Raw genomic sequence first — 14,570 nt, forward strand, 5'->3', positions numbered from 1 at the left:
TCAGCTACCATTCCAGGGGACATACTTCCATGCTGATGATGCTTGTTAAAAAAATAATGCTGTAATTAAATTTGTGACTGAACTCCTTGGGGGAGAATTGTATGTCTCCTGTTCTGTTTTACTCGCATTCTGCCATATATTTCATGTTATAGCAGTCTCGGATGATGACCCAGCACATGTTCATTTTAAGAACACTTTCACTACAGATTTGACAGAGACAAAGAAGGTACCAATGTGAGATTTCTAAAGATAGCTCCAGCACTCCACCCAAGATTTAAGAATCTCAAGAGCCTTTCAAAATGTGAGAGGGACGAAGTGTGGAGCATGCTTTCACAAGTCTTAAAAGAGCAACACTCCGATGTGGAAACCACAGAACCAGAACCACCAAAAAAGAAAATCAACCTTCTGCTAGTGGCATCTGACTCAGATGTTGAAAATGAACATGCATTGGTCCACACTGCTTTGGATCGTTATCGAGCAGAACCCATCATCAGCATGGATGCATATCCTCTGGAATGGTGGTTGAAGCATGAAGGGACATATGAATCTTTAGCGCATCTGGCATGTAAATATCTTGTGATGCAAATATCTTGCTACAACAATGCCATGCAAATGCCTGTTCTCACTTTCTGGTGATGTAAATAAGAAGCGGGCAGCATTATATCCTGTAAATGTAAAAAAGATTTGTTTGTCTCAGCGATTGGCTGAACAAGAAGTAGGACTGAGTGGCTCTAAAGTTTTACATTGTTTTATTTTTGAATGCAGTTTTTTTCATATATAATTCTACATCTGTAAGTTCAACTTTGATGATAAAGAGATTGCACTACAGTACTTTTATTAGGCGAATTGAAAAATACCATTTCTTTTGTTTTTTACAGTCAAATATTTGTAATAAAAAAAATATAAAGTGAGCACTGTTCACTTGGTATTCTGTGTTGTAGTTGAAATCAATATATCAATAACGTATATAAGAAATCAATATATTTGAAAATGTAGAAAACATCCAAAATATTTAAATAAATGGTATTCTGTTATTGTTTAACAGCATGATTAACATACATACATGATATAGATAATACATGTTATATATTAGTCAATAGCTCCACTCTTCCCTTGCTGATGGCCCAGGGATGTGACTAAGGAAAAATGGAACATAGGCAGGCACTTCCTTTTCATGCTGATCTGTGGCTGCTCTGTTGGGCCCCTTAGAGCTGTTACTCCTGGGACCAGGGTGCCATTCTGCAGGCCCAGAATCTTGGGAGTGCAAAGGTCTTCTTTACTTTCCCCTTCCACAGCTGTACTATGCACGCCTCAGCCAGAAGTAACCTTGATGGGTGGTTCTTCCCTTTTTCATGCCGGGGAACTCCTTTTATCCTGAGTTATCCTTTATCCTGTTCACGCTCATAACCCTGATGCATAAATATTGGGATGCTCCACTTTGCAGAGGCCATTTTCTTAATTGCCCTTATCTTCGTTAAGATTTAAATCAACAAGTCCCCATGGTAATTTGCAGTCAATACAGAATTTCCCATTATGTTACAGTTGGGTAACTATAGTGATGGGCATATTGTGGCATATTTTCCCATCACCTATTAACACATCTGTTACAATAATCTTGAAACTTTACTGTTACAAGGTTACCCCTGGGTCAGCTAGTCATGTCAACTTCTTTCAGATTTAAGGCCGGATATGGCTAAGCGGAAATTTGGCAGGCCTCAGGCAAGTAAGTCTTGCTTTACTGCCTTATATTACTTATATACCTAACAAACTCTTACCAATAATACATCCTTATCAATCCTATACCTCCATAATACTACCCTATGTATTCTTATACTCTTACCTACAACTTTAATCTATTCATCACACATTGATTACATATGGGTAAATTACAGTAATAGATAACACAATTCAATGAATATATAAGATAATTAGATATGTAGGCAAATTGTAGCAATGTGACAGCTCACTGGCATGGCGCCTCCTGCTGGTTGTCCTAGGAATTAGCTCTTCCAGCCCGGGGCATCCTCTCTAGGCTGGTGTCTCGCCTGCCACTGGCCCCATGTCTCTTCCGGACCCCGGTGCCTCCTCACCCTGGGGTGCTGCCCCCTGGCAGTGTCCCCACACTCTGGGTCTCCCCTCCCAGGGAACCCCCCAACCCTCTAAACCTACCTTGCCTCAGTGGCTACTGCCAATCATCATCTAGCCCCTGCTCACTGGGGCAAACTGCAGTGTAATGGCTACTCATCATTGGCAAGGAGGTTGGACCAGCTGCCTCTCTCTAACCCTGGGCTGCACCTCTGCAACCCCATTACCTGTGTAGGCCTTCACCAAGGCCTGCAGCCTGGGAGTTTACCAGGCTGGAGCTCCCCAGCCCTATTCCCCAGCACTGCTCCAGTTTCAGGTACCTTGCTCCCAGGCAGCTAGCCCTTCCCACTCCAGGGCTAGAGTGAGACTTCTCCAGCTTCTGGCCCACAGGCCTCTTATGAGGGCCATATGGGCCCTGATTAAGCCAGCCACACCTGATTAAACCAGCTATATAGTCAGCTTCCCCCAGCTGTTCTTAATCCCTTTCCCTGCTGCAACCCTCTCCAGGGCCGCTTTTAACCCCTTCAGGGCCGGAGTGGGGTGAACACCCCACTACATAAATCAAAAGGAACTCAGAGAAAAGAAAATATGCAAATTCCCTGAAGTGCCAGTACAGTGTTACTTACTGGGTTGTTAGGGTCTGAAGCAAAAATTTTCAAAAGTGACTTCAGCACTCAGGAGTCCCATTTTCAAAGTACCTACATCACTTTTGTAAATGGGACTTAGGGTCGCAAGTCACATAGGCATTTCTGAACATTTTACCCCTGATCCAAACCCACTGAAAGACTGCCTTTGACATCAGTGCATTTTGGATCTGTCTGTTACTTAGTCACACCTCTGCTGCAGTGTATTAAATACTGTATTGGTAAACCTTTGGCTCCTGTAAAATTTCTTAAAATGAAACTAAAAATACAGTCTTGACTGCCTTCATATTTTAAATAATAGTTACACATGTGAAGTACTGAGCCTTCAAAGTTCTGTCCTGCACATGCATAGTATCTTTAAATAATGTCATAAAAATTATTGTTTACAGTACATACATTTAGGTGCTGCATGTGTTTCAACACTTGCATGGTAGATTTCTTCTTCTTTTTTCTTATTTTTGAACTATTTTTTAAAGTTGAAAATAAAACCACAAAATTACATAATCATGAAGTGAGTCTGGCATCATTACAGTTACAAAAGAGAGGAAGGTGAGAGTGCAGACTGAAATGCTAGGAATGACACAGGATAGCTTACTAACTAAAACTGTATATCTACTATTGTACACGTAAATTTTTTCAAACGGCCTCTGATGGGACACTAGATGAGAGGGCTCCGAGTTACTACTTGTCCACATGGTCAAGGTCTAAGTGATCACTATATATGGGGTTGGAAAGGAGTTTTCCCCAGGTCAGATTGGCAGAGACCCTGGGTTTTTTCACCTTCCTCTGCAGCAAGGGGCACCACTGGAAGATTTAAACTAGTGTAAATGATGGATTCTCTGTAACTTCAAGTCTTTAAATCATGGTTTGAGGACTTCAGTAACTCAGCCAGCAGATAGGGGTCTATTAGAGGGGTGGGTGGGTGAGGTTCTGTGGCCTGCAATGTGCCGGAGGTCAGACTAGATGATCATGATGTTCCCTTCTGACCTTAAAGTCGATGCGTTAAATGGCCACTGAGGTGCACAGTTATCCTTTAAATGCCCGTTTGCACATGCAGTTTAGGCATAAGCTTTTGAAAACCGGGCTTTCTTGCCTTAATGCAGATCTCACTTATACTGTTTTTACACCAGCATAAATGAAATAAATTTTGCACCAGCATAACACCGTTAACAGGGAATATTGTCTTGTGGCTAAGGTATTTGACTGTTCCTCAAGGGATCTGGGTTCCATTCCTGACTGCCACAGACTCACAGTGGGACCTTGGGCTCCTGGGAGCGGCGTCCCCATGCTTTGCTTTTACCACTGTGGTGCCTGGGAGAGCCCTGCAGTTCTGTGGATACCAATTTATATCCACAGATATCTGCATCCGCGGGTATAAATTTGTATCCACGCAGGGCTCTACAAATAATAGTTCATGTCAGAGCCAAATCAGCTCTTGAGTCTTTAATGTATGTGCTTTTTTTAATTCAATAATATGAACTGTGAAACATGACTATTATCTTTGCAGTGTTAACTGAATTATATTGCTCCTGTGGCTCTAAAATAAAATAAATAAATAAAAGTTAAGAAGTAATTTCAGTAGTGTAGGCATTTTTGTGAGTTAAAGTATGTGTGTGTCTTTATAGATCTATTTATATACCTTGATCCTATCTATATTTAATAGATTTAATGGACAATGTATGGGGGGAAATCTGTTTTATGAAGGTTTTGGGGGACACCTAATCTTTTTGTAAAATAAGTTTGTTAAATATGGGGTAAGCCTCTTGTTACATTGGGGGCGGGGGGCGTCACTTTGGATAGTATTTTACAAAACCAGAGTTAACTTGTATTTAATACATATACAGAGAAAGAAATTTAGCTCAGATGCTCTGACTTTTGACTCTCTGAATGTCACAGGTTACCAGCTGACATCTGCTGAATGTTATGATCTGAGAAGCAGCCGGGTGGTGGCTGATCAATACTGTCACTACTACCCTGAAAACATCAAGCCAAAGCCAAAACTTCAGGAGTGCAACTTGGACCCTTGTCCTGCCAGGTCAGTCAGCTCTAGCATTAGAAGAGACCAGGCGTTACTTGAGCAAAACCAAATATCTATTTATTCCTCTTCCTGTTTGTTGATTGACCTATAGAATAGCTCCGCCTTTTTCGCTGGGCAGCATGTACTGGGTAAAGTAAAATTGGCGTGTTTATCCCATGTACAGTGCAAAGAACAGTTTTAGAGATGGTTGTTTCTTCCCTCCAGATTACTTTCTGCCTCATTATGTATTGTAAAGTGTGGGAAAACAAACTACCCAGGATAATATCCTATGATAACCACATGTCATTAAAAGTGTTAGTAAGATCATAACAAATCCTGAAGGGGAAAACATGTGGCTAGCAGGGGGTAGATCTTGTTTTTATGGGCATTACATTTTGCCTTTGAAAAAAGGACTGCTTGCCACAACAGCTGCTTGTGAAAATTTAATGCAAGAACGTAGTCTAATCATCAACATCCTCTGACCTTTCACCAAAAGCAAAAGACCTCTTCCCTGTCCCCTGCCAAGAACCCCTTCCCATAGAACTTGCAGAAACAGGAGAGGGACAAAATCAGGGCATCCACTAGCTTGTTAGAGCTCTCTGATCCATTTAAAATTCAACAGGTAGCCACTTAGGGGTCAGTCCTGAGAGGTAATGAGCACCCTGAACTCAGTGAGAAGTAAGGGTGCTCAGCACCCTGAATGGTGGGGCTATAACTGTTCACAAATCATGTATTACATGTATCTTCTAAACGTCTGTGTCCCAATTCATGGCTCTGCAAGAAGTGTGCTCAATACAGCTTAGGAACAAAGATGCCTTAAAGACACCTACTCTCTCCCTTTACCCTGGGGTTGCTCTGTGCCAGGCTCAAACCACACTCAAAGCAGCCTCAATGGCCCCGCTGCATGCACACCCTCTGGTACACCAGGGTGTAAGGACACCCCCAAAACCCCTCCCAGCACCAGCTGCAGGGAGGAAGAGGATGGTCTGGAGCCCTTATGGTTTCTCTTCACCATCCAAGGAGCCCTCCATAGTGGGTGGTGCTCCTCTAACCAGATAAACTGGCTTTTGGCTAGGTTTGCACCAGCAGAGGAGCACATTAGGTGACTCTGCCCCTTGATCCCTTAAAAAAATGACATAGAGCCATTGGCGTGGATGGTTCGTCACAACTGGGAAAACACTCAAGTTCCTACAGTCATGGAAACAGGTAGTGTTACACACTTGACAAAAACCTGAAGTACATTCACTCTGACTCCAATAAATACACCTTGTAGAATCTTTCAAAAAGACGGAGGGGAACAAAACACACAGATATGATTAGTGATGTGACACAGACTGGTGTAAAAGCCCGGAAATCCAAAGTTAAAGATGAAGTCAGGAGGTTTGCAGGTGATTTAAGTCAAGGTAGAATTTGGTCTCAACCTTCCTTAAGTTGCACTGCCCTTGTGATGAGAAGGGAGTGTGCACTAGGAGATGATGGACTTGATATTCCTGGCTTTCGTGTGTTTCTGTCACACCCTAACACACAGCGCTGGCTCTCAGTCGTGTGCATCTAATCTACAGGCAGAATTTAGCTCAGTGTCTCAACCCTAATAAGGGGTTATATTTAGTTAGGCGTGACAAAGGGAAATGAGCTGGGAAGCAGAAGGAAGTCATAGTATTGCAATCTCTCACTATTCCCTTGGTGATTCTTACAGATCCAGGATTAGAGTACAATGCCCAAAACTTTAGGACAAGAAGCAGCATTATCTTGAAAAAAATGAAAGATTAGAAAATAGCATAATATTGATGAATGCAGCCAAATTGAGAATAAGTTATGGCACAAACTTCCAGAGAAGATTAGGCCTTCCAAAGGCTGGCCATGTTTAGGAAACACTGCAAAACCTTCTCTTTGACAAAGCCTTTCCACCAGAACAAGAGTGACACTCACTGTCAACACACTCTTCTACTTGCCTTCTTCGCCTTCGATCAAAATAAACAAAAAACAACCCCTCAAAGTAACAAACAAATTAAAAAAAACAAACAAAAAACCATAACCATGCTCCAAACAGAGGTTTCATACCCCGGAAAGAGAGAAGAACCAGAGATTTCATGAAGTCCATTAGGGACTTTGCTATGGCAGTTGATTTTTAAATAGAATGTGCTCAGGTTCTACAGCAATGAGCAGCAATCTAAAACCCTCCATAGATTAGATAAAGGCAGACAGACTGAAATTGCTGGATCTGTTTCCCCCCCACTCCCTCCCATGGATTCAGTGTTCTCTTGTCCTTGATGTTAAGGCAACATTTTGTGTGGATTTTGCTCTCTGTGGTTTTCCACTGAAACAATTACAATCTGTTGTGATTTTCCTCAAAACAAATTTTCCAGTGAGCACAGACCGACCATGGTCAACTATTAAATCTAAAATATTTCAAAAAGTGTGACTATGGAAAAACAGCAGGTTATAATGGAAATCCATTTTACAACCTCAAGTACTGTGAGTATGTCTCTACTTTGAGTTAGCGATGTGATTCCCCGCTCAAGGAAACCTATTCAGGCTAGCTCTCACACAGCTTGTGGGCCAAAGCAAAAACGCAGCCGAGGCTTCATAAGCTCGCTGCCCCCAATACGTACCTAGTATCTCCCATGGACATGTACTCATGTTGGCTAGCCCCTCCCACCGCTTGCACCACCATGGCTACACTTCATTTTTCTAGCAGGTTAGCTTTATTTGAGCTAGTGTTGGTATGTTTACTTGAGCTGGGAATCACACCACTGGCTCAAAGGGAGGCGTGAGCAGCACCTACTGTAATGAGAGGTTTCAGAGTAGCAGCCGTGTTAGTCTGTATTCGCAAAAAGAAAAGGAGTACTTGTGGCACCTTAGAGACTAACCAATTTATTTGAGCATAAGCTTTCATGAGCTACAGCTCACTTCATCAGATGCATGCAGTGGAAAATACAGTAGGGGGGTTTTATATACACAGAGAACATGAAACAATGTGTGTTACCATACACACTGTAACGAGAGTGATCAGGTAAGGTGAGCTATTACCAGCAGGAGAGAGGGGCAGGGGGGACCTTTTGTAGTGATAATCAAGATGGGCCATTTCCAGCAGTTGACAAGAGTGTGTGAGGAACAGTGGGGGGGGGGCGGAATAGTTTTTCTTTGTGTAATGACACATCCACTCCCAGTCTTTATTCAAGCCTAATTTAATGGCACAGATCTCTCACAGATCTTGGGAGACAAGCCAGTCCTTGTTTACAGACAGCCCCCCAACCTGAAGCAAATACTCACCAGCAACCATACAACAAAAACACTAACCGAAGAACCCGTCCTTGCAACAAAGCCCGTTGCCAACTGTGTCCACATATCTATTCAGGGGACACCATCATAGGGCCTAATCACATCAGCCACACTATCAGAGGCTCGTTCACCTGCACATCTACCAATGTGATATATGCCATCATGTGCCAGCAATGCCCCTCTGCCATGTACATTGGCCAGACCAGACAGTCTCTATGTAAAAGAATAAATGGACACAAATCAGACGTCAAGAACTGTAACATTCAAAAACCAGTCAGAGAACACTTCAATCTCTCTGGTCACTCGATTACAGACCTAAAAGTGGCAATATTACAACAAAAAAACTTCAAAAACAGACTCCAGTGAGAGACTAATGAATTGGAATTAATTTGCAAACTGGACACCATTAAATTAGGCTTGAATAAAGACTGGGAGTGGATGTGTCATTACACAAAGTAAAACTATTTCCCCATGTTTATTTCCCCTCCCCACCACTGTTCCTCACACGCTCTTGTCTCAACTGCTGGAAATGGCCCACCTTGATTATCACTACAAAAGGTTTTGTTTCTTTGTTTGTTTTCCCCTCTCTCTCTCTCTCTCCTTCTAGTAATAGCTCACCTTTCCTGATCACTCTCATTACAGTGTGTATGGTAACACCCATTGTTTCATGTTCTCTGTGTATATAAAATCCCCCTACTGTATTTTCCACTGCATGCATCCGATGAAGTGAGCTGTAGCTCAGAAAAGCTTATGCTCAAATAAATTTGTTAGTCTCTAAGGTGCCACAAGTATTCCTTTTCTTTTTACTGTAATGAGATAATTTTACTTTGGCATTGATTTTAATAAACTGTTACCTGACCTGGTTTTTGTTATTTTTTTTTTTAATCCAGTTCTGGATCACACATGTCTTTTCTCTCTGGCATTTACCCCAAGACTTTTTTTTTTCAATAATTTGAAATTGCACATGCTCAAATGTTAAGGCAGGTGGCTGCAAGGTATGTGGGAGGAAAGAGAGAGGGAAAAAAACTTTTGGGCAGATGTCAGGAAGTAATTTCTGTTTTGTCCAAGGCACATAACTAGGCAGAGCTGTTGACATAAAGACCCTGGGGAGGAGAGTCATTTAGAAACAAAGCTATGCTATCCTAATGTACAGGGAGTACCAGAAATGACTCAGCTTAATGGAAGTGTCTCCACAGAATGCCAAGTTACTGACAACCATGGCTTTCTGGAGAACACACAGAATCAGGAACCCAGATTCAGAATCAAGGACAGTCTCTGATAAGAAGAAAATAAGATTCAGAAAACTATAGACAATAAGGATGGTCTTGTGGTTAAAGCATAGGCTGGGGGGATCAGGATTTCTGGGTTCTAGTCTCTACCATGGATTCACTATATGAGTAGCTAAAACACACAATCTCTGTGCCTCAATTTCCCAAACTGTAAAAATGGGATAATAATTCTTCCCTATATCACGTGGTTGCTGCGAGGCTTAATTTACTAATGTTTGCCAGGTGCTCATATACTAAGGTGATAAGTGCCATAGAAAAGCTGATAAAAGTAAGTGGTTTTGAAAAAAGAAATGAAGAGGTTTTACTGTAGTGTAGTTTATATCTGAATCTAGACTGAAAGGGAAGGACAGCATTGTTTTCTAATAATTGTGTTCCGTGGTTCTGGGGATTTACAGTGCCTATAACGTACAGTCTTTTACCTCTAGCTTGTTGTTCCCTATTGGCAATAATTAGCACGTTTTTGGCAGTGTCAGCAGCAGAGAGGCCAAGAATTGAATGGACATGGAAAACGAACCACTCGCTCTTCCTTAGGAGTGGTTCCTCGAGCTCAGAGTTGAGGAGCAGCGTGGGGAAGCTTACGCTGCCAAATCCTGTGCTGTACCTGATCTGGGCAAAATTCAGGACTTCAGTCTCTGAGGTTTTCATGAACACTAAATTCATAGCAGCCCTCTTTTAACTTTCCAAAACATTCACATGATGGAGAGCTTTCAGCTGAAAAAAGACTTGATGGGAAGTTCAGGTGTCTCCGATAGCCTCCCGATGGCTGCATAAAATGACTCCCTTTTCTAATGACCGGAGAATGGAATTTTATTCCTGTTTGAGAAGGGAAGTCTGTTTGGACTATGTGTGCTGTGGACTTGCTTATATCTTTGAGATACTGTAAACTGAACAAACTGTTTCTTTCATAATTCAAAGGCATTCTTTAAAGCAGTGTTGATAACAAGAGTTTGAAAGGTTTTCACTTCACACACCATTCCAGGTTACTTTTTAGAGCCAATGAACACTACCCCCATTTCCAGCATTGAAGTTGCATTTAGATTCCAGCTTCCCAGGCTATCTCAGGTGACATTCACTGATGCACAGAACTCTTTCTATATACTCCATGATCTTATACTATTCCTATCTCCTTTGTTTCTGAACCTAGGGTCCTTTGAGTCATTTAAGCTCTACTTAAGCCTTTATGTCAGGGGTTCTCAACCTTTTTCTTTCTGAGCTTTCCCTCGCCCCCCCTCCATGCTATAATAACTCCACAGCCCACCTGTGCCACGACAACTGGTTTTCTGCATATAAAAGCCAGGGCTGGCATTAGGGGGTAGCAAGCAAGACAATTGCCTGGGGCCCCATGCCACAGCACCCCCATGAAGCTACATTGCTCAGGCTTCAGCCTTAGGTGGCGGGGCTCAGGGCCCCGGGCTTCAGCCCCATGCGGTGGGGCTTTGGCTTTCTGCCCTGGGCCCCAGTGAGTCGAATGCTGGCCCTGCTTGGAGGACCACCTGAAACCTGCTCACGCCCCTCCTCCCCGCCCCCCCCCTCCCCAGGAAGCCCTGGCCCTCTGATTGAGAACCACTGCTTTATTGGGTGGTTTAAATGGTATGTACGGCTTTGTGCAGGTCCTCTTCACCAAGTTGAATTTCACCTATAAGCCTTATCTGTACTTAAAAAGTATTCCCTGTGACAAGCCCCTGGCAGCTGGATCACTTCATCAATTAAACCTGCTTAACTGACACTGGTAAAAATGCCAGAGGTCACCTGAAGCCTTGCCTTTGTGGTTCCCACCAGAACTGGTGCTAACACTAGTGGGAATTTTTTGGAAGATTTTCTGGTTCAGACATGTCCTTCAACACCTGGATACTTGCGGTCATTCCCAAACGTACCTTTGGTGTTTAGCATTCCCAGCAAAATTGTAACAAACCATCTTCCTTTAGCATTCTGACGTATCATTTCTGTATGCACATGTGCGTGTATGTAGTATATGTAATATTAATCTGGTACAGTGTCTGATAGGTATCAAGAAGCAAAATGAAACCTCAATATTAAATAAAAATTGTTGTCCCTATTTTTTTTAGTTGTAATTGTTGTTAACTTTTTAGCTATTCTAACAGCAGCAGCATGTTACAAATCACAGCACATGAAAGCATTCCAAGTATGTCATGACCATTCAGATCAAACCAAAGTACTTGGAAACCCATCAGAGCACAGGATCGCATGGACTTTATAGTCCACTTCACTCAGTGATGATTTGATTGTGAAGGTCACTAGTATTTCTTCAACAAACAATAGAAGACATTTGTGTGGTGACCTTTTGTGAATCTCATCAGAGAGGCAGCTAGTGTTTCAGTATCATGAATGAATACATACAATTAAAAAGCGGACTAAGATATTTTCTTAACTAATCATAAAGGTCTCTGGTTCATTACAAATTGGCAGCCAGTGCAGGAAATTGCCAACTGCCTTCCTTTTAGCTTGTCATCACCTCCTTTAAATGTATTTAATTTGATAGCAATTATGAGGCAACAACCGCAGTAAATCAGTATTCCTGTTTTCACTGCACTCTTTGTCAGAAGATAAATGAAATTAGAGTTCTGGCACATTTCTGAAGAGAAGGGGCCTGCTTTCTCTGATGCATGCAGTAGCAGCAATAAATCTGTGATGATGAGGTTCTGAGAGATGATGGTTCACTTATCCCTATTGCCCTCCAGTGGGATGTACGATAAACTTTATTTTGAATAGTCTTCCATATAAAATGGCTCCAAAGGGCCTTACAGTTACTGTACATAATTTAATTGCAGACTTTAACCAGAGAGAGGCAAAAAGATTATTTTGGATTAAATTTAGAAATAGATCAAGTCAATGAGGTGATGAAACAAAGGAAGCCTTTTCCAGATGGTAGGACATGCAAAGAAGGTGGCTCTCGCATCAATGCAGATGAAATTGTATGGATTAAAGAAATGAGGCTGGCATAAGTTAAACTAAGGGGGGGGGGTGGTCGCTGGTGAGTATTTGCTTCAGGTTGGGCGGCTGTCTGTAACTGTTACCGTTACTTTTCTTTCTGTGGCACATGCAATAAAGCAATGTTGCTGTCTATAAGCAAGGCCTGGCCTGTCTGTGGCACATACAATAAAGCTCCCACCAACATAGCGCTGTCCACATTGGCACTTCTGTCGGTGTAACCTTGTCTGTAGGCAAAGGAAATATGGGAAGAGAATGAGGTTAGAGTCAAGGATGATACCGATGTAGTGGCAAGTGGGTCGTTAGAGTTGTACAGGAAGATGGATAAAATAGAATTGTGCCTGGGAATGCTCTGCTTGCCTCAAGAAGAAGTTTTCTTTTGCAGGCATATAGGTAAAAACCAGAAACTCTGCATAGAGCTGAAGGAATCTGAAATGAAGCCACAAGATGATTTTGTTAGGACAGGTAGGAAGGGTGGGTTGGGAGGTGTTAATCAAGGTGTTAAAAGCTATGTGCAGTTGAGTAACATCAGTGTAAAAGTGGCTATTAATGTTAAAGGAAGAGATAAGATAAAGGAAACAAGGAGAGTGCCATCAGCAGCAGTTAATAAGCTACATGGCAGAGAACAATTTCCATGCTAGTGTTAGCACCAAACTCAGATTTCTGTCTGTCCTAGCAGAAGATATGTTAAAGTTGATTGTAGGCTCTTCTAATCAAGTTACTTGTTGAGAATGAAACTCCAGCAAATATAGAAAGACAGTTGGCTACTGGGATTGGCTATGTCTACAATAGCACTTTTGTCAATATAACTTACGTTGCTCAGGGGTGTGAAAAAACACCCCTCTGAGTGACACAAGTTACACCGACAGAAGCACCAATGTGGACAGCACTGTGTTGGTGGGAGATGCTTTCCTGCTGACACGGCTACTGCCACTCATTGGTTTAAGTGGTTTAAGTATGTTGACGGGAGAGCTCCCTCCCATCGGCACAGAGCAGCTACACGAGCGCTCTTACAGTGACACAACAGCATCAGTGCAGCTGTGCCGCTGTAAGCTTGCCAGCGTAGACATGGCCGGTTTGCGCTGGATATTCTGCTGTAGCTGTTTAGTGGAAGAAGATATCGCAAATTTTAATCCCTATGTGCGTCAGATTTCATCTAAATCACTATGGAAAAGTTAAACTAGATGAAAATGTTGTTGTCTTTGGCACCTTCTGTTTTAATTGGTGGCACAGCATATTTTAAGGGGCTTTATTGTATGTGCCACAGAAAGAAAAGTAACTTTTGTGCTTTTACTGCTTCCCAATTTAAATTGAAGATACCCATTCCAGGGCATCTAAATAAACTGCCAAGCCTAATCAGAACGCACAACATTACCCTCTGAAAAAAATAATTAAAAAAATCAGTTCTTTGCCACTTTTCTAAAAGAAAAAATATCAGTTTGCCACTTTTGATTAACCTCAGTTACAAGGGCTTCAAAAGGATTCTGGAACTGGTCTTCAGAAGTCTATAGCGATGGCCTGTAAATACTAACCACACGTTTCTGCAAGGGAAAATGAAAGAAACCCCAGGGAGGTCGCTTTCATTTGTTACGATAACAAGACATTATAGCTCTAGATCAATGAGATGAGAATCCACAAATATCTAGATATGAGACACTCTAGAATGCTGAGCCAGACATATGAAAAAGTTGGCTTTCTCAAAAGGATCATCTGCAGGTTTTTTTATTATAAGACTATTTAAGTAGCCACTGACAATCAGCTCAGTTTCGTAAGCTCCTTGGAGAGCTGAAACTGGCTTTTACCTATCTGTAATGCACCGGACAGATGTAAGGCACTGTCAACTTAATAAATATAATATTACACTTGTGGCTTTTTGACACTGGTGAAGTGCAAGGCACTTGTCTTTTGGCTATATAGTTGGGGATTAAGAGTGATGATCCAGATTCCAGAAATGGGAGTGCTTCTACTTTGGAAGTAGGCTGCTCACATACAGGAGTTTGAATGAAAAAGCCATTATCAACCATTACCACACAGTTAACACAAATATCTCCTAAGACTGCAGTGAAAGAGTGGTGATCTCAGATAGTAATATATGGAAAATGCTTTCTTTTTAAGGGTGAGTACTGTATCTGTTCTTCAGGACAAAACAATCACAATGCAATTGTCTCACATGGTCGTGGTGTCACATCCTCATAATGTGAGGATGCAGCATCATCACACTGTGACTTAATGGCAGAATGCCTAACCTAAAATATGAGACTTTCTCATGGGACAGTGCAATGAAATCATGACTCTCCTGTGAAT

The 14,570-nt window shown here is 41.9% G+C and overlaps 1 protein-coding gene across 7 annotated transcripts in view; it reads left to right on the plus strand.

Annotated features, from left to right (window-relative positions):
- ADAMTSL1 (ADAMTS like 1) overlaps window positions 1–14,570 on the plus strand; it is a 674,175-nt gene that overhangs the window by 510,238 nt on the left and 149,367 nt on the right. For 5 of the 7 annotated variants that reach the window (XM_043546995.1, XM_043546996.1, XM_043546998.1 and 2 more), the window contains one exon: window positions 4,626–4,764. In XM_043546995.1, the coding sequence (XP_043402930.1) occupies window positions 4,626–4,764 (139 nt within the window). Of the gene's footprint in view, window positions 1–1,675; window positions 1,724–4,625; window positions 4,765–14,570 lie in introns of all 7 variants that reach the window. The other 2 variants (XM_043546994.1, XM_043546997.1) reach the window with 1 other exon arrangement.

This window comes from Chelonia mydas, chromosome 5 (assembly GCF_015237465.2).
Source record: "Chelonia mydas isolate rCheMyd1 chromosome 5, rCheMyd1.pri.v2, whole genome shotgun sequence".
Lineage (NCBI taxonomy): Eukaryota > Metazoa > Chordata > Testudines > Cheloniidae > Chelonia > Chelonia mydas.